Source organism: Ammospiza caudacuta, chromosome 26 (assembly GCF_027887145.1).
Source record: "Ammospiza caudacuta isolate bAmmCau1 chromosome 26, bAmmCau1.pri, whole genome shotgun sequence".
NCBI lineage: Eukaryota > Metazoa > Chordata > Aves > Passeriformes > Passerellidae > Ammospiza > Ammospiza caudacuta.
The window spans coordinates 5,655,588-5,675,699 of NC_080618.1; the positions used below are offsets into that span (position 1 = coordinate 5,655,588).

Sequence of the window (20,112 nt, forward strand, 5' to 3'; positions counted from 1 at the left end):
GTTACAGAACACCAGTGAAACCCCTGGCACACCAGTGAGGCTCTCGGCATGCCAGTGAGGTTCCTGGCACCCCAATGACGCTCCTGGCACACCAGTGAGGCCCCTGGCACACCAGTGATGGTTACAGAATACCAATGGGGCTCCTGGCACACCAGTGAGGCCTCTGGCACACCAGTGAAGCTCCTGGCACATTGGTGAGGGTCCTGGCACACCAGGCAGGGGCACAGAACACCAGTGAGACTCCTGGCACACCAGAGAGGATCTCAGAACACCAGTGAAGCTCCTGGCACCCCAATGAGGCTCCTGGCACACCAGTGATGGTTACTGAACACCAGTGAAGCTCATGGCACACCAGTGAAGCTCCTGGCACATTGGTGAGGGTCCTGACACACCAGTGAGGGTCCCAGCGCACCAGTGAAGCTCCTGGCACACCAGTGAGGCTCATGGCACCTTAGTGATGGTCCTGGCACACCAGTGATGGTTACAAAACACCAGTGAGAGTCCTGGCACACCAGTGAGGCTCCTGGCACACCACTGAAACCCCTGGCACACCAGTGAGGCTCCCAGCACACCAATGAAACCCCTGGCACACCAGTGAAACCCCTGGCACACCAGTGAAACCCCTGGCACACCAGTGAGGCTCTCAGCACACCAATGATGGTCCTGGCACACCAGTGAGAGTCCTGGCACACCAGTGAGGCTCCTGGCACACCAGTGAGGCTCCTGGCACACCAGTGAGAGTCCTGGCACACCAGTGAGGCTCCTGGCACACCAGTGAGGCTCCCAGCACACCAATGATGGTCCTGGCACACCAGTAAGGCCCCTGACACGCCGAGGCTCCCCCCTGTGCAGCCACAGGAGCCCGGTGCTGCTCCCAGCTCCCCAGGTTCTCCTGGCACACCAGCCTGTGCCCCAGCAGGCTGTGCCACCCCAGGATGCCTGGCTGGGCTCTTTGGCCACGCAGTGCCCACGGGAGAGGATCTCAGCTCAGCCAGGTGGGAACTCTCCAGCACAGAATGACAGAAAAGAGGTTTAAAAACAAAAGGAGGAAAGGCCACGGAAACCCCGGAGCCTTTGGGCTGTGCAGAGCTGGCAGGAGGAGCTGGGTGGTGGTTTTGGTTATGTGAGATGCTACAGATGTCTCTGAACCCTTTCTGCGCCAGCCGAGCACGGCCAGGCTGTGCAGGCAGCGTCCACGGGCATGGCACGGCAGTGCCAGGCTCAGTGTCGCTTCAGTCCACCATTGCTGTGCTGAGGGGGCAGCTTGGGCAGGCAGGGCTCGTCGGGCAGCGGGTCGTGGGAGAACACCGAGTCCTCTCCCGAGGAGCACGTGGAGCTGCGCGTGTCCGGGAAGCCGGGGGAGTACTGGTCCAGGGGCAGGGACAGGTCCAGGTACTCCTGAGAGAGGGACAAACCCCAGTGACAGGATCAGGAAAGGATAGGGCAGCTCCCAGAGAGCCCCTCACCCAGGAGAGAACTGATCCAGGGGCAGGGACAGGTCCAGGTACTCCTGAGAGAGGGACAAACCCAGGGATGGGATCAGGAGGCGACAGGGCACAGCCTAACCCAGGTGCCACCAGTGCCACCTCTCCTACTGACCCTGATCCAGGGGCATGGACAGGTCCAGGTACTCCTGAGAGAGGGACAAACCCCAGAGAGGGCTCAGGAAAGGACAGGGCAGCTCCCAGAGAGCCCCTCACCCAGGGGAGAACTGATCCAGGGGCAGGGACAGGTCCAGGTACTCCTGAGAGAGGGACAAACCCAGGGATGGGATCAGGAGGGGACAGGGCACAGCCTAACCCAGTGCCACCTCTCCTGCTGACCCCATGAACCCGGGGGAGTACTGGTCTAGGGGCAGGGACAGGTCCAGGTACTCCTGAGAGGGACAAACCCCAGTGACAGGATCAGGAGGGGACAGGGCAGAGCCTCGCCCAGGTGCCACCCCTCCTACTGACCCTGGGAAGCCATGGACAGGTTCAGGCACTCCTGGCAGGGACAAATCCCAGGGACAGACTCAGGAAAGGACAGAGCAGCCCCCATGGAGCCCCTGACTCAGGTGCCACCAGTGCCACCTCTCCTACTGACCCTGGGAAGCCACGGACACTCCTGGAGGGACAAACCCCAGGGACAGGCTCAGGAGGGGACAGGGCAGAGCCTCAACCAGTGCCACCTCTCCTACTGACCCCAGGAAGCCATGGACAGGTCCAGGCACTCCTGGAGGGACAAACCCCAGGGACAGGCTCAGGAGGGGACAGGGCAGCCCCCCCTGACCCAGGTGCCGCCTCTCCTACCTGGTTGGAGGTCATGGCCACGATCCTGTCCAGGTCCTCCACCAGCTGCTTGAAGGTGGGTCTCTGGGAGGGGACGGCGTGCCAGCAATCCCTCATCATCATGTACCTGTGAGGGCAGGGCAGGAAGGGGCTCAGCGTGGGGACCCCCAGCCACAGGAGCAGAGAAGCACCAGGAATGTGTGCCCAGCGTCCCTGTGCCCAGGCTGGACCATCAGGGAAGATGCTACTCCAGGGTGATCCCCCATGGGCAAGGAAGGGGAACCCTTCTCAATAATTGCTTGGATTGTGGGAGAGTGAGGAATACTAAAGATGTGATGAACACTTAATTCTTTTAGAAATGTGGCTAATTTTTGAGATATATATGTGGGACTACTGTTGGTTTTTACTTCTTGGGGCACACTTAATGAAGCAAAAGTTTGCAAAAAATGCTGACAGGCATGATTACTTGTTTCACTTGTGTGAAGAGAAGCAAAAATTGCACTAGAGAACGTGTCTACTGAAACATTAATATTTTTAAATTCACTAAAGGAAGGGTATTTAGTGATGTCTGTTTGCTATAACTGCAGGCTTTGTAAACTTAGTGCTGCTCTTGTAGAAACAGGAGGTTGCACATGCTGACAGGGCAAGTATTGATGATAGCCTTAGCCTGACTTTTGGAAATTTGAAACATTTCCACAAGTGCTTGCACGTTTCGGTGAAAAAAGGCATGACTCAGTTTTGCTTGTTTAAAAATGTTTGGCAAAGTGTTTGAAATAACCATTGTCAGTTTGTCCGCTCTCATGTTTCTTCCTACTAAAAATCTAGGAAGCGAAGAATGAGCTCCGATGTGAGAGACAAAATATGGATTAGTTCTATACTGCAAAGTTGTATAAAGACATGAAAGCCTGCCCTATCAACCCAGGGAGGAGGATGGACACAGTCTGGGCTGGTTTCTGTGCTGGGATTCCCTCATTATTGCAAATCTGGCTGACTGATGTTTTTGCAGGGCTGGGATTGTAACTCCCAACATCTGCCTGCCACCCTCCATGCCCCAGCCCACGTTCTGCACCCAGCAATGGCACTCAGAGATGTCAAACCCCCCTTCCCCACGCCACTCACAGCTCGTTGGTGCAGTTGCTGGGCTTGTCCATCCTGTGACCTTCCTTCAGCAGCTTGAAGAGCTCCTCAACGGGCACACCAGGGTAGGGGGACCCACCCAGTGTGAAAATCTCCCACAGCAGCACCCCAAAGGACCACCTGGGAACACAGGGCACATGCTGGGGCTCCAGGGTGCTGACACCCTGCTGGACCCCAGTTAGAGGCTGGTTTGCTGGGAGGAACAACCATCCACAGCTTCGATTCACTCTGCAGGATAAATGAGCCCCAGCACCAAAAAATGGTTGGTTGGCTGGCACCAACTGCAATTTCATTAAATCAAAGCAAACCCCATCCATGCATGTCCCCAGCAGGCCCTACTCACACATCACTCTGGTGGGTGTAGATTCTGTCAAAGAGAGCCTCAGGAGCCATCCACTTCACTGGCAGGCGACCCTGGAGCACAAAACCCACAGGGGCTGTGAGGGAAGCTGAGCCCTGCATGCCTGGGGCATTCCCAGTTCAGACTGGGGCATTCCCAGTTCAGACTGGGGCATTCCCAGCTCAGACTGGGGCATTCCCAGCTCAGACTGGGGCACTCCCAGCTCAGACTGGGGCATTCCCAGCTCAGACTGGGGCATTCCCAGCACAGACTGGGGCACTCCCAGCACAGACTGGAGCACTCCCAGCTCAGACTGGGGCATTCCCAGCACAGACTGGGGCATTCCCAGCACAGACTGGGGCATTCCCAGCTCAGACTGGGGCATTCCCAGCACAGACTGGGGCACTCCCAGCACAGACTGGGGCACTCCCAGCTCAGACTGGAGCATTCCCAGGTCAGACTGGGGCACTCCCAGCACAGACTGGGGCATTCCCAGCTCAGACTGGGGCATTCCCAGCACAGACTGGGGCACTCCCAGCTCACACTGGGGCACTCCCAGCTCAGACTGGGGCATTCCCAGCTCAGACTGGGGCATTCCCAGCACAGACTGGGGCACTCCCAGCACAGACTGGGGCACAGCACTCACATTTGTGGTCTTCTTGTAGTAATCGATATGGTGGATGTCACGGGCCAGCCCGAAGTCGGCGATCTTCATCACGTTGTCCTCTGTGACCAGCACGTTCCTGGCTGCCAGGTCCCTGTGGATGCACTGACCAAGCACAGGGCTCTCAGAATTGGAGGGTTCTCCATCATGATGGGGTGTGTCATGGATATATTTTATGAAAAATCCTTTCATTAGGACTTTTTGAAATCCTTTCATTAGGGTTTGACCAAGCACAGGGCTCTCAGAACCAGAGGGTTCCCCATGATGGGATGTGAAAAAATTCTTTATCGTTAGGATTTTTTCTCCTGAGAAGCCTCAGAAATTAAATGTAAACAACAATCATCTGCTGCTGTGGAATGCAACAGGTGGATCTTTAACTGGTGTCATGTGGTTGTTTCTAATTGATGGCCAATCACAGTCAGCTGGCTTGGACTCTCTGGCCAGTCACAAGATTTTATTATCATTCCATTCCATTCCATTCCATTCCATTCCATTCCATTCCATTCCATTCCATCCCATTCCTTTCCTTGCTAGCCTTCTGATGAAATCCTTCCTCTATTCTTTTAGTGTAGTTTTAATATATTCTATTATAATAATTATATTTTATATTATAGTAATTATAAATAATATTATATAATAATATTATATTATATTATATTATATTATATTATATTATATTATATTATATTATATTATATTATATTATATTATATTATATTTTTAATATAACATATAAAATTACTATGTTTATATATAATATTAATATAATATATATAATACATATATAAAAACGTTAATATAATATATAGAAGACATATAATAATATTATATATATATAAATAAAATAATAAATCAGGCTTCTGAAACATGGAGTCAAGATTCTCATCTCTCCCCTCATCCTGGGACCCCTGTGAGGGATGGGCAGGGAGGGAAGGGTGCATGCCCCTGGGCTCCCCATCCCACCACAGCCTCCTGGGAGCTCCTCACCTTCTTGGAGGCCAGGTACTCCATGCCCCGTGCCACCTGGTAGGCACAGGAGACCAGGTCCTTGAAGGAGAGCTGCTCCTCGGGCACGCGGGCGGGGTTGTAGCAGTACTCCATGCCCGGGGGCCGCCGTGCCTGCAGGTACTCACGGAGGTTGCCCTTGCTGGCGTATTCCACGATCACATAGAGCGGCCCTGAGGGGATGAGAACATGGAGCAGGGTGCCAGGAGAGCCCCTCTAGCTGAGGGGTGGCACAGGGGACACCTCGTCCCCACTCACCGTCCTGCGTGCAGGCTCCCAGCAGGTTGATGATGTTCTTGTGCTTGCCGATCATCTTCATCATCTCCATCTCGGAGATGAGGTCAGACAAGTCCTTCTCTGTGGCGTCAGCTGAAGGGGAGGAGGCAGCACTTAGGGGGTGCACACTGCAGACCCCAGCCAGGGCTGCGGCATCGTGCCAGTATAATTTTAATACATCGTTTTCCTTTAATATAATATATAGATCATAAAATAATGAATCAGCCTTCTGAAACAGGGAGTCAAGATTCTCATCTCTTCCCTCGTCCTGGGACCCCTGTGAGCACCACCACAGGGAGGGAAGGGTGTGTGCCCCAGGCCCAGGTGCTGGGCTCCCCATCCCACCAAACCCCTTTTTCATTGGTGAGCTGTGACTTTTATGAGTCACAGTCACAATTATCTCTATCTAGTATTGTATTAAGGGCCACTGCATCACTGAAAGTTTGGCTTTGCAAACTTTCTGAAAACTCCTCTCTCTTGCTTGCTAAAAATTTCACAGCATTGTTTTGCAAGAATAATTCTTTACCATCAGTTTCTTGTACAAACTGCAGAGTAGCCATGATATTTTCTGAAAAATCCTTTCTTTAGGATTATTTCTCCTGAGAAGCTTAGAGGCGTCAGGAACAAAATTGTAAACATTGATTATCTGCTGCTGTGGAATGCAACAGGTGCATCTATGATTGGTCTCATGTGGTTGTTTCTAATTAATGGCCAATCACAGTCAGCTGGCTCAGACTCTCTGTTCAAGCCACAAGCCTTTGTTATCATTCCTTCTTTTTCTATTCTTAGCTGGCCTTCTGATGAAATCCTTTCCTCTATTCCTTTAGTATAGTTTTAATCTAATATATATCATAAAATAATAAATCAGCCTTCTGAAACACGGAGTCAGATCCTCATCACTTCCCTCATCCTAAGACCCCTGCAAACACCACCACACTGCAGTTAGTTAATTACACTCTCTCCCCTTAAATTCCTTCTGTAGCATCATTTTGCTAACACATTTTTGCTGCCACTTACACTTGAGCATCTTCACGGCCACCTTGGTCACACGGTTGGGCTTGTCCTTGTCCAGGCCGATGGCTTCTGCCAGCACCACCTGCCCGAAGCAGCCTTCTCCCAGGGGCTTGCCCAGGATCAGCCTGCAGGGAGAAGACCCCAAATGTTGGGGAAGATGAAACAAGAAAGCCTTATCAATATGATTGCCTGGCAAAAGATTTTGAGAATATGGAAACTATAAGTGAGATTGAAATGAAAGCAAGCTTTGAGATCCCGCAGTTACTGAACAACTGGAAAACAATGGTGTGGCTGGCTGAAGGTGATCCCCTTTTGATGGAACAACACCCTCTGCTTGCAGACAGCTCCAAGGCTCAGAGCAGACCCTACAGCTTGGCAGAAGGGGCCAAAGAGGAGTTTTTAGGGTTTAAAATGTAACACAGGATGGTAATGTAATGATTCTTATAGACTGTATGGAAATGCTGTAGGATTTGTATCTTGTACTGGATTGGTTAGTGAGAATCAGAATATTCAACACAGAAGATGATTTATTGTATTGGAATGAGAACTTCGCTCTCTTACCCCTTTTACTCTTTCACCCTCTCATCCTCTCTCCCCCTCTCCTCTCTCAGGCCTGCTCTGAGCTGTGGCTGCAGCTCCCAGCAGGGCCCTGCACTTGGCCCTTTGCAATGAACCCCAAATTCCGTGACCAGAAGAAGATTTATTGTATTGTAATGGGAACCTCGCTCTCTCATCCTCTTTACCCCTCTCTTTACCTCTCTTTCTCTCTCTCAGGCCTGCTCTGAGCTGTGCCTGGCAGCTCCCAGCAGGGCCCTGCACCCAGGCCCTTTGCCTCCTTGGTTATCCAGCAAGCTTGGCTCAGCAATTCTTTTCTTCTATATCAAAACTTACTTCCATCTCTATTCTTCCATCAGACTCAACACTTAAAAATCTCTCTGCCAAGCACACATATCTGTGAGACTCTCCTGTCAAACTCTCATCCTTCCCAACCCTCACCTGTCCCGGGGCAGCTCCCAGCGTGGATCCTCGGGCAGCTCGTACTCGGACACCCCGGCCAGCATGGGGGTGCCGCTGGAGGAGAGGCGTGAGGGCCTCACCAGCATCACCCCCGAGTTCATGGACGAGCTGGAGTCGGCTGACACCTGCAGGGGGATGTGGGTTACCTTCATGCAGTGCCCAGCCCGCGGCTGGCTGCCGCCGGGGTGGGGGAAATGGTGATGGGAGCATTGGTTCACCCTATGGAAGTGTGCTCCCCACTGATGGAGTGACAAAACTATCCTCTGTCCCCTTGAAGGAGTGGCAAAACTGCCCTTTGTACCCTTGAAGGAGTGACAAAACTGTCCCCTCAAAAAGGAAAGAAACCCAGAAGTTTCTCTCCTGGATTAGGTGAAAAAGCCATCTCACAGGACCTAGGGGACTTCACCTCAAACTTAAGGATACTACACTTAAGGATACCCAATTGCACAGAAGCCAAAAAATCTTGTATAGGAATGTGCTCCCTGTTGACAGAGTGGCAAAATTATCCTTTGTCTCCTTAAAAAGGGAAAAATCCAGAAGTTTCCCTCCTGGATTAAGTGGAAAAGCTGCCTGATAGGACCTGGGAACTTCACCTCAAATTTAAGGATAACTAATTGCACAGGAGTCAAAAAGTCTTGTATAGGAATGTGCTCCCTGTTGACAGAGTGACAAAACTATTCTTTGTCCCCTTGGAGTGACAAAACTATCCCATGTACCCCTGAAGGAGTGACAAAACTATCCTCTGTACCCTCAAAAAGGAAATAAGCCCAGAAGTTTCTCTCCTCAATTAGGTGAAAATGGCATCTTATAGGTCTGGGGGACTTCACCTCAAATTTAAAGATAGTAATTGGACAGAAGCCAAAAAGTCTTGTATAGGAATGTGCTCGCTGTTGATGGAGTGTCCCATCAAAAAGGAAAGAAGCCCACAAGTTTCCCTCCTGGATTAGGTGAAAAAGCCACCTCATAGGACCTGGGGGATTTCACCTCAAACTTAAGGATACCCAAATGGACAGAAGCCAAAAAGTCCTGCCTGAGCAATTAATTAGAAAAAGAAGTGAACAAAGAAACTAATTGCTTTTGTGAGGTGCTTTACCAAGAGCAAAGACCTCCGACACCTGGCTTGGTTTTTCTCTGTTTGTTATTTTGCCTTTTTGTTTCCAACACTGCAACAGAAGCCATCCTGCTGATTTTTATGCCTCCAAGGGTAGCTGAGCTATCTTGGGTGTGTTTTAGACCTCTGAAATCTTATTAGACCTGGCTTGAGGAGGCTCCTATAACAACCCCTGCCCACCCTGCCCACGTGCCCAGCAGTGCTGCTCCCCTCTGTGGAACTTTTAATTACTCTCCATCATGCTGAAGCCCAAAAATGCACAGCCTGGGAGCTCTCCCATCTCCTCCATGCTCTGCTCAAGCCTTAAACTGCTGTAAATCCTCCTGGTTCTCCTCATGAGCCCCATCAGGGCAGGGACGAGGGGAAGCTGTGCAGCCCCACCACCCTGCTGACTGTGCTGCCATCAGAAGCACAGCCAGGTGGGCACATCCAGCAGGGTGAGACGGTCCCAGATCATCCCATCCCTCCTCCCCCAGGCGCCCTGGACTCCAGGAGAGGCAGTAGGTGCAAACAAACCCCCTCTCTACTTTCTGTTACCTGTCTGCGCAGGGGGATGCTCTTGGCCAGCTTGTGCACGGCCAGCTGGCTGTTGAAATCTGTCTTCTTGGTGGTGCTCTTCAGCTTGTAGATGATGATGGTCACCACCATGCAGGAGATGAGGAAGGCCCCGATGCAGTAGATGATGATCTCCAGGTAGAAGGGGGACGTCATCATGGCTGGGGTGTCTTCAATGGCTGGGTCAGCGTGAACAGGGGGTTTGTTAGCACCCACCAGGCCACAGGGAGTGGCAATGGGGAGCTCCTGGCTCGTCCCCAAGCTCAGTGGGGACATTGGGGCAGCCCCTGGCTTGTCCCCAAGCTCAGTGGGGACATTGGTGCAGCAGGGCCTGGGGGCTGCCCCCCAAACCCTTTATGGGAAATTGTGCAAGCAGCCCCCAGCTCATCATCCCCAATGCCTCTGCCACCTCTGCAGGCAGCCCAGGGTGGTCAAACGGGGCAGGAATGAAGAAGGGGACCTTTGGGGACAGGTTGTTTAAACTAAAAACTTTACAGCTTTGTGAAATTTGCAAAGCTGGTATATTTGTTACAGTGCTGGATGCATGTGGAGATGATTCTCTTTAAAAGACGTATACTTTTGGGAATTTCAGATTTTTTAAATTTTAAATATATATATATAAAAATATATATATATTATATAGATATAAATATATATTTTTTCTTCTAAATCTGTATGCATACAATTTTACAATAGGTTTCTACATATTCATTTTTATGAATTTTGCGTGATATTTGCTGTTAGTTCTTTATTAGAAAGAATTTTTAGGTCAGGTTGACTTGGCTTGCTTTCATAGCAGTCTTTCTGTCTTTTTTATCACTTTGTCTCTTTTTGTTTAATTCCTGTTTTTCACTGAAGTAGTTTTTTTGAGCTTAGCTTTTTAGTCAGGCTAAATAGTTATGTTTTCTAACTAGAGATTTAAGTTCAAAACGTGCATTCCACTTAAACTAAAATGGATTTCTATTGGAGAAATTTTTTTGGAGAATCTTTTTTAAGTGTGTTTTTTTTTTTTTTTTTTTTTTTTTGAGAAATTTTTTTTTTTTAGAGAATAAGTAATTTTTTTTTATTTAATGCAATGCAGCCAGGGGCACTCCAGTGGCAATGACCTGCTGGGGGAAGGGACCCTGCTTTGGTGGCTGATGGGGTTTTGGAGCCCTGAACAGCTCAGAGCCCCTTCCATGTGCCTGGTCCAAGGTGAATCAGGCAGGATGGGGCTGCCAGCCCTCCTTGTGCACCCCCAGAGAGCAGAACCTCAGAGAGAGGTGTGAGAGGGAGCTGAAGGTTCCTGCCCCAACCTCTGAGCACACCCGGCTGACAAAGCAGTGGCTGATAACTGGGAAAGTTTTGGCTGGGAAGCAGCGAGCACACAGCACCCCAAAAGCTTTCCCCAAAAGCTGTTATCAGGCTTTGCTCCCTCATTGATAGCCAGCAGCAGCATCAATGGGGACGGGGCAGCCATCCCCACAGGGCAGGCACACACAGCCCTGGCAGTCCCACACCACAGGGCAAGGCCAGGCTCTGGCAGGGAAGGGCAGCACTGCCAGCACCCCCAAACCCCCCTGGACCCCCTGAATGGCAGCGCTGGCCTGGCCTGGGGGTGTGAGACCGTCCTGCTCCAGTGCAGCCAGCCCTGGTTAAGTACCCCAGGTATGCATTGCCTGGGCCAGGGAGAGAGCAGGGGCAGACCCCAGCTGGGGTGGAGAGGGGCACAGAGCCAGGGGACACTGGGGACACTGCCACAGCTGCAGGGCAGCCCACACTGACCCAGGGATGGGGCTGGGATGTGCTCTCTCCCAGACCACAATGCATACCATGGAAAGGAGGGAGGAAAGGAAGAGGAGTATATACCTTCGAGAACTGTCAACCATGCAGAGTGATGGGAGATCCCAATAGAATTACCCGCCAAACATGTATACTCCCCAGCATCCTCAAATGAGACATTCCTTAAGTGAAGCACTTCCATTTCTTTGTCTGTCGTGTTAACGCCAGCCGTCTGGAAGGGAAAAAATGGGAGCAAAAAAAAAAAAAAAAAAAAAACGGAGAAGCAAACGACATGAGATCTTCTGGGAGGAGGCCAGAGAGGAGGGAGAGCCCAGTCTCATTTGGCAGAGCCCCGGGGAGCAGACAGAGACCACTGCAGAGATGAGAGACCCTCGGGATGACCGCTCATCCCTGGCGACCTAGGGAGATGCTGTTAAACAAAACCCTCCACCAGACGGGGTGTCCTGCCCATCATCATGCTGGGGATGGGCTGCATGGAGAAATCACCTGGGCAGGGCTGGCTGGACAGGGAGGGGAGCACAGACACAGGACACAGACAAGAGGATGGTGGCACAGACAGGGGATGCAGCGCTGTGCCAGTCTGGGGTGCCTGGACTGGCATGATGGCAGCACCCTCATGTGTGGGTTTCTATTAAGGGCTACAGCATCACTGAAAGTTTAGCTTTGCAGGTAAGATATAAACCTGAAAACTTCACTCTCTTGCTTGCTAAAGAGCTCACAGCATTGTTTGGCAAGAATAATTCGCTACCATCAGTTTCTTGTACAAACTGCAGTGTAGCCATGATATTTTCTGAAAAATCCTTTCCTTAGGATTTTTCCTCCTGACAAGCTGAGAGGCCTCAGGAACAAAATGTAAACAATGGTTATCTGCTGCTGTGAAATGCAACAGGTGCATCTGGGATTGGCCTCATGTGGTTGTTTCTAATTAATGGCCAATCACAGTCAGCTGGCTCAGACTCTCTGTCCGAGACAGAAGCTTTTATGATCATTCTTTCTTCTTCTAGTCTTAGCCAGCCTTCTGATGAAATCCTTTCCTCTATTCTTTTAGTATAGTTTTAATATAATATATATAATAAAATAATAAATCAAGCCTTCTGAAACATGGAGTCAGATCCTCATCTCTTCCCTCATCCTCAGACCCCTGTGAACACCGAATGATAGCACCCTCAGCTATCATTCTTTTTCATTAACCCTTTGTTATCATCATTTTTCTATTCTTAGAAAAGAACAGCTAGCCTTTTTTATCATTCTTTTTCTATTCTTAGCTAGCCCTCTGGTCCTAAGACACCAGCACACCCTTAGAGACCCAGGTTCACTGGTGCCAGGCTGTCACTACGAGCACACACACTGCTGCTCTCAAGGTGAAGAAAAGGGAAGTTATTTTCTGTCTCTAGCATTTATAGTTTTCTAAAAGTGACACTGGATTGGAGGGTTAAAGTGCCACCTCTCCAATGACACTGGACAAACCAACAGTCCATCAAATTTCTCTTCTTCCATAAAAGAATGCAAAGCAACGAGTTATTTACAGAAAGCGTGTGAGAGAAAGTTTGCTACAAGAATGTGAACATCAGAAGGCTTAGAAAATCTTAAAAAATCCTAAAAAAATCTTAAAAAATCAGGGTGACACCTGCCCAGCAGGCACTTGGTGTGTCACGATGGGGAGGACAGACACTGGGACACACACAGAGCACAGCCAGCCCCGCTGGGTATTTTTCCATGGTTGTTGCACCAGAAACAGCAGAAACAGGAGAGCCCAGAGTTTTGTCTTCCACCGCCAGGCATTCCTCGTGTTACCTGTGGCCAGGGGCCTGGTGACAGTGAGCCACGCAGACTGGTTGGCCTCTCCAATATAATTGGAAACCTTACAAACATACTCCCCGCTCTCGGCCTCTGTCACATTGTACAGGGTCAGCACCTCCGCATCTGAGCTATTAATCCCCGAGTGCTGGAACAGACCAACAACAGCAGTCACACGCTGTGCCCAGGAACCCCAGCGCCCTCAGGGCTGGCACAGGCTCTGCCAGCTCCCACAGGGGTGGGGGGCATGGGGATGTGCACAGGGGGGTACAGGAGGGAGGAGCAGGCAAAGGGATGGGGGGTAACTCTGCTCCCCTCGCTCAGGAGCACAGCTGGGATGCATGGAATCACTGAGTGCGGTGGAAGGGATGCTTAAAGACACCTTAAAGGACCTCCTGGCACAGCTGGAATGGTGGCCAGTGTGCCCACTGAGTGGCACTGCTGGGGTGCAGAGGGAGCTGCTCTGCCTGGGACCATGCAGGGCTCAGCTCCCAGCTCCAGAGCTGGGCTGGCTGCCTGGGACTCCCACCCAGCCCTGTGCTGAGTGCCCTTGGGGCTCCAAAAGCACTGGGACACCCACCCAGCCCTGTGCTGTGTGCCCTTAGGGCTCCAAAAGCACTGGGATAACACACCCAGCCCTGTGCTGTGTGCCCTTGGGGCTCCAAGAGCACTGGGATAACACACCCAGCCCTGTGCTGTGTGCCCTTGGGGCTCCAAGAGCACTGGCATACCCACCCAGCCCTGTGCTGTGTGCCCTTAGGGCTCCAAGAGCACTGGGATAACACACCCAGCTCTGTGCTGTGTGCCCTTAGGGCTCCAAAAGCACTGGGATAACACACCCAGCCCTGTGCTGTGTGCCCTTGGGGCTCCAAAAGCACTGGGATAACACACCCAGCCCTGTGCTGTGTGCCCTTGGGGCTCCAAAAGCACTGGGATAACACACCCAGCCCTGCGCTCAGTGCCCTTAGGGCTCCAAGAGCACTGGGATAACACACCCAGCCCTGTGCTGTGTGCTTTTAGGGCTCCAAGAGCACTGGGATAACACACCCAGCCCTGTGCTGTGTGCTTTTAGGGCTCCCAGCCCTGTGCTGTGTCCCCTCAAGGCTCCAAGGGCGCAGCTGGCACACACATCTGGCACACTCCCTGCTCCCTGCTGGGGATGGCTCTGGGCTCCAGCTGCCCCCAGGCTGGTCCCCAGCCCCAGGTGACTCTGGTGGCTGCCAATGCTGCTGCCCCAGGCACTGGGGAGCCCCCAGAGCGTGGCTTTACCTTCAGGATCTGCACGTAGGGCAGGTTGTCAGGCCCGATCTTGCTGCCGTTCACCTCGATGTGCTTCAGCCACTGGATGTGGGGCTGGGGGTCGCTGTACACCTTGCACACAAACTCCACATTGCTGCCCAGGGCCACTGTCTTGTTGGCAGGCAGCCCTGCCTGCAGGATGGGCCGGTGTGGGGAGCGCTCTGTGGGACCAGACATGATTTAACGTATGAAAAATCACAGGCATATTTTATTTTAGTTTATGAAAAATCCTTTTGCTAGGATCTTTTTCTCCTGACAAGCTGAGAGGCCTCAGGAACAAAATGTAAACATTGATTATCTGCTGCTGTGGAATGCAACAGGTGTATCTGGGATTGGTCTCATGTGGTTGTTTCTAATTAATGGCCACAGTCAGCTGGCTTGGACTGTCTGGTCAGTCACAAGATTTTATTATCATTCCATTTCATTCCTTGCTAACCTTCTGATGAAATCCTTTCTTCTATTATTTTAGTGTAGTTATAATATATCAATATAATATACTATACTATCATATAATATACTATACTATCATATAATATACTATACTATAATATAATGCAGTATAATGCAATATAATATAATATAATGTACTATAATAAAATATACTATACAATATAATATAATGTAATGTAATGTAATATAATATAATATAATATAATATAATATAATATAACATAATATAATGTAATATAATATAATGCAATAGAATATAATGTAATAGAATACAATACAGTATAATATAATACAATAATAATGTAATATAATATTATAATAATGTAATGTAATATAATATAAATAGTATAATAATATAATAATTATATATATATAATAAAATAATGAATCAGCCTTCTGAATCATGGAGTCAAGATTCTCATCTCTTCCCTCCTCCTGGGACCCATGTGAACCCTACCACAATGGGGCACCTTACAATGGGGTTTGGGGTGCATCCTGCAGCCCCCCATGCCCAGGACCCCTGGCACAGGTTGGCACCAATGCCCCCAACTCAGCATTAGTGTCCCCTCACCCAGGAGCCTCCTGCAGTGGGATGACAGCATGCAGGATGTGGGACAGGTGAATTCCCTGTGGGACAGGGACATCAGCACCTCCTGGGCAGGGTGAGGGGTCAAACCAACCTATGGAGGGTCCTGGCTGCTCACAAAGGGGCTGCCACTGTGGTGAGTCAGCATTAACAAACCCCTTTGTTCCCCTCGCTGACTGTTCCCTTCAGTTTGCTCAGTGTAATCAAATTAAATCACATTTTTAATGGTTCATTTACTGGCATTTAGAGCAGCTCCACATGTGGAACTGCTCAGACCAGCCTTCCCAGCTGGGAATTATGGCTAATAAGGCCATTAGAAAAACTTTCTGTCCGGTCTATGAAATGATTTTCAGCACAATTAAAAACCCCCAGAACAGGGTGGGGTGAAGCTCTCGCTGCCCAGACTGGCGCAGGAGGCCATGGGGATGGTGAGGTAGCTCTTTCCATGGGATCAGAACCCACCCAACCCTACAGGGTGGTGTTTGGGAGGGCTGAGGGTGTGGGGTGAGCCCCCAGCCCCTGCACTCACCCACAACATCCAGCTGGTAGGTGTGGTTGATGCTGCCATACTTGTTCTCCACGATGCACGTGTAGTTGCCCTTATCAGATGGCACCACCGAGTCCATGATGATGCTCCAGGTGGCCTGGCGGACCTGGGGGGGACAGAGCCAGTTATGTGCAGCCTGCAGAACTCCAGACCTGCTCATGTTCAACCCCTGGTCCAGGACATCAATCTCCCTTTGGGGTCACCTTTGTTGTTCCCTACAGAGGGGCTGTGAGTGCTGCCAGCTGTCCCAGGAGGGACAGGAGGCACAGAGCCAGCCCTGGCCACACAGAGCCAGCTGTGCTGACCAGATGTTGTCCATGGGTTGGTGGGGACACCCTCCCTGGTGTGTGCAGGGAACAGAGCAGCTTTGTTCCTCCTGCAGGAGCTGCTTCCCTGGCTGCTCCTGGGGGTCAGACCCTGCTCCCCATGGCCAGTGGGGTCTGAGGTGGGCAGTGGGCACCTGTAGCTGCACCCAGGGTACTCTGTGGGTGCTGCTGACCCAGTGACGTCCTCTGGAGGAGCCTCAGTGGCTCTGCTGGGCACTGCCCAGGTCCCTCTGGCCACGGGGCTCTCCAAATTCCAGCCCTGTCCCTGCCAGCTCCAGCTGTGGCTCCTCATGGCAAACCCTCCCTGAGCCCGGCTGGAAACTGGGTTATTTCCACTGGTTATTTCAGCCCTGTTGGCACTGTGCTGTCACCAGCCACGTCCTGCCTGAGCCTGTGTCCCTGCAGGCCACCCTGCCCAGAGCTGGCAGCTGTGACGTGGCTGCATTCCTGCTGCTGCCCCAGGCTCCTGGCAGGAGCCCTGGCATGCAGGGCACGTCTGGAGCCGCTTGTGACACGTGGCACGTGGCCCAGGGGTGATGGGGGCTCGGGCTGCAGCTCCCAAAAACAGAGAGGTGGCAAAAAAAGGGGACAGTGATGCCTTCTGGATGGGGAAAAGGAACTTGGGGATGCTGGTCTGGAGTTGTGAGAGGGGGAAAGCCAAGCTGCCATCCCAGCCTGGCACTGCTGTGGGTGGTGGGGAAGCAGAACTGAGCTCCTGCCCAGCTCAGGGAGCCCCAGAGATGTGCTGGAGCACCCCCACTGTCACAGAAAAATGAAAAATTTAATGAAAATTTTATGAAAAATCCTTTCCTTAGGATTTTTTTTTCTCCTGACAAGCTGAGAGGCCTCAGGAACAAAATGTAAACATTGATTATCTGCTGCTGTGGAATGCAACAGGTGCATCTGGGATTGGTCTCATGTGGTTGTTTCTAATTAATGGCCAATCACAGCCCAGCCGTGTCAGACTCCCTGGTCAGTCACAAGATTTTATTATCACTCCTTTTAATTCCTTGCTAGCCTTCGGATGAAATCCTTTCTTCTATTATTTTAGTATAATAATTAGTTAATAAAGCTAGGTTTAATATAATAATAATATTATAATAATACAATAATATAATAATATATAATATAGTCTATTATATATTATATATAAATATGTATAACATACAGTATTATATTATATTATATTATATTATATTATATTATATTATATTATATTATATTATATTATATTATATTATACTATATTATATATATTATTATATTATATATAACATTATATTTAATGATAATAAATATATTATATTTATAGAACAAGAGATAAATATATATTATATAAATATATAATATATATATTTATATGATAATATATAAAAAGAGTATAATGATAATAATAATATTATAATAATTACATTTAATATAATATATATCATAAAATAATAAATCAACCCTTCTGAAACACGGAGGGAGTTCAGATCTCTCATTTCCCTGCCCCAGGAGCCCCCAGCCCTGCATTCCCCCCTCCCCAGCCATACCTTGTACCCCCCAATGCGATGGTCAGGTTTGAACTCTTTGCCGTTCTTCAGCCAGCGCAGGGTGGGGTTGGGGGTCCCGCTGGAGGGACATTTGAATTTCACTGTTTTGGCAGCAGGGACAGCGTGGAGCTTCTTCTCCATCTTCTCAGGGTAGGTCCAGTAGGGAGCAATGGCCTCTGGGGAGCAGAGGGAGGGCTCAGCAGGGCCAAACCCAGCAGCCTCCTGCTCCTGAGGCACCCAAGGATGCCCAGAGCAGGAATCAGGAGAGATGCCAGCAGCCAAGGCCAGCAGGGAGGGGAACTCAAAATGTTGCATATTTTTTAAATAGGCTAAATTTTTTAAATCCATATCTTAATAGGTCTTACAATACCGGAATTATTTCTTTGCTTGCAGGTTTTTACGTGGAAAAATATCTTAGCTTTTCACACTAATAAAGACATGGTTTTGTCCAAGCAATGAAAGTTTGATAATTTCTTGTTTTGGAGCTCTGGGGCATCACCCAGAGACACAGGAGCCCTTTCCCTGTGGGGTGGATGCTCAGCTAAAGCAGGGAAGGGAATTCAATACATTGCATATTTTTTTAATAGGCTCAATTTTTTAAATCCATATCTTAATAGGTCTTATGATATCAGGCTGATTTTTTTTGTTTGCAGATTTTGATGTGGAAAAATATTTTAGCTTTTCAGACTAATAAAGGCTATTTCTTGTTTTGGAGCTCTGGGGCATTACCCAGAGACACAGCAGCCCTTTCCCTGTGGGGTGGACGCTCAGCTAAAGCAAGGAGGGGAATTCAATACATTGCATATTTTTAAAATAGGCTCAATTTTTAAAATCCATATCTTAATAGGTCTTACAATATCAGAATGATTTCTTTGTTTGCAGGTTTTCACGTGGGAAAATATTTTAGCTTTTTTGGACTAATTTTGCCTAAGCAATGCAATTTTGATAATTTCTTGTTTTGGAGCTCTGGGGCATCACCCAGAGACACAGGAGCCCTTTCCCTGTGGGGTGGATGCTCAGCTGCACCAGCAGTGACCCCAACCCAGCCCTGCTCTCCCCACCATGCCCTCGACAATGCCAGGTGCCCAGGGCTGCTTTCCCCACCCCTGGGTGATGCCCATTTGTGCCCAGGCTCCCCTGCCTGCCCACAGGGCAGTGCCAGCTCGCACGTACGGTTGGGTTTGGTGTTATCAGCCTCCTTCTCCTCCGATGAGGAATCATCTTCATCATCATCATCCTCTGCAGAGGGGAGGGCGTCTGCAAGAGAGGGAACGGCCCTGATGAGTGCCTGGGTGTGTGAGGGGAGCTTTGGATAGAGCACAAAGGGTGGGTGGGTGGTGAGGGCTGTGCCCGGTGGTGCTGGTGCCCAACAGGGGCACAGGGATCCACAGAAATCCCACAGAATCCCCACCATCCCAGTGCCTGCAGCCATCCCGAAGAGATTTGCTGTCAGAGGCGACTTTGCAGCTCCTCATTCCACATTTGGTGCCACCAACATCCACCAAGACCTGTGAGCACAGACACGTCCCCACCTGGAGCATTCCTCCCTCTCCAGCCTCACACGCCATCAACAGCACTGCAGAGCAGTCCCACACAACCCGTGCCCCTTTTTGGGTGGTCCTGCAGCATCCAACCCTTCAGATAAACATGAGATGATTTCTGGTGCTCCTCCCCGCCCTGCAGTGGCTCTGGAGCCCCCAACCCTTCAGATAAATGTGAGATGATTTCTCGCTGCTCCTCCTTGCCCTGCAGTGGCTCTGGGGTGACTCCGCAGCCCCCAACCCTTCAGATAAATATGAGATGATTTCTGATTTCTGACTGCTTCTCCCTACCCTGCAGTGGCTCTGGAGCCCCCAACCCTTCAGATAAACATGAGATGATTTCTGGATGCTCCTCCCTGCCCTGCCCTGCCCCTGGTTCTGGGGCAGCCCCGCAGCCCCCTCAGATAAACATGAGATAATTTCTGGCTGGAAACTCTCCTGGGCACCCGCAAGGTGCAAGTCAGCCCTGAACTCACTGTGTGTGACCAGTGTGTGTGCAGGGACCTGCAGGGGTGTGCAGTGGAGTGCAGGGACCTGCAGGGATGTGGAGAACTGTGCAGAACTGTGCAGAAGTGTACAGAAATGAGCAGGAACCTGCAGAGGAGTGCAGGGACCTGCAGGGGTGTGGAGAAATGTGCAGAAGTGTACAGAAATGTGCAGGGACCTGCAGAGGAGTGCAGGGACCTGCAGGGGTGTGGAGAAATGTGCAGAAGTGTGCAGAGGTGTGCAGAAATGTGCAGGAGCCTGCGGAAGAGTGCAGGGACCTGCAGGGGTGTGCAGAAGTGTACAGAAATGTGCAGGGACCTGTAGAGGAGTGCAGGGACCTGCAGGGGTGTGCAGAAGTGCACAGAAATGTGCAG

General features: G+C 50.2%; 1 protein-coding gene across 4 annotated transcripts in view; it reads right to left on the minus strand.

Moving 5' to 3' along the window:
* Positions 1-679: 679 nt before the first annotated feature.
* FGFR1 (fibroblast growth factor receptor 1) overlaps positions 680-20,112 on the minus strand; it is a 35,369-nt gene continuing 15,936 nt past the window's right edge. For 2 of the 4 annotated variants that reach the window (XM_058820211.1, XM_058820209.1), the window contains 15 exons: positions 18,885-18,968; positions 17,712-17,887; positions 15,833-15,956; positions 14,238-14,428; positions 11,238-11,382; positions 9,372-9,568; positions 7,703-7,848; positions 6,710-6,831; positions 5,675-5,785; positions 5,399-5,589; positions 4,394-4,516; positions 3,751-3,821; positions 3,390-3,527; positions 2,292-2,397; positions 680-1,398 (listed from right to left, as the gene is read on the minus strand). In XM_058820211.1, the coding sequence (XP_058676194.1) occupies positions 1,222-1,398; positions 2,292-2,397; positions 3,390-3,527; positions 3,751-3,821; positions 4,394-4,516; positions 5,399-5,589; positions 5,675-5,785; positions 6,710-6,831; positions 7,703-7,848; positions 9,372-9,568; positions 11,238-11,382; positions 14,238-14,428; positions 15,833-15,956; positions 17,712-17,887; positions 18,885-18,968 (2,102 nt within the window). In that variant the 3' untranslated portion in view covers positions 680-1,221. Of the gene's footprint in view, positions 1,399-2,291; positions 2,398-3,389; positions 3,528-3,750; positions 3,822-4,393; positions 4,517-5,398; positions 5,590-5,674; positions 5,786-6,709; positions 6,832-7,702; positions 7,849-9,364; positions 9,569-11,237; positions 11,383-14,237; positions 14,429-15,832; positions 15,957-17,711; positions 17,888-18,884; positions 18,969-20,112 lie in introns of all 4 variants that reach the window. The other 2 variants (XM_058820210.1, XM_058820208.1) reach the window with 1 other exon arrangement.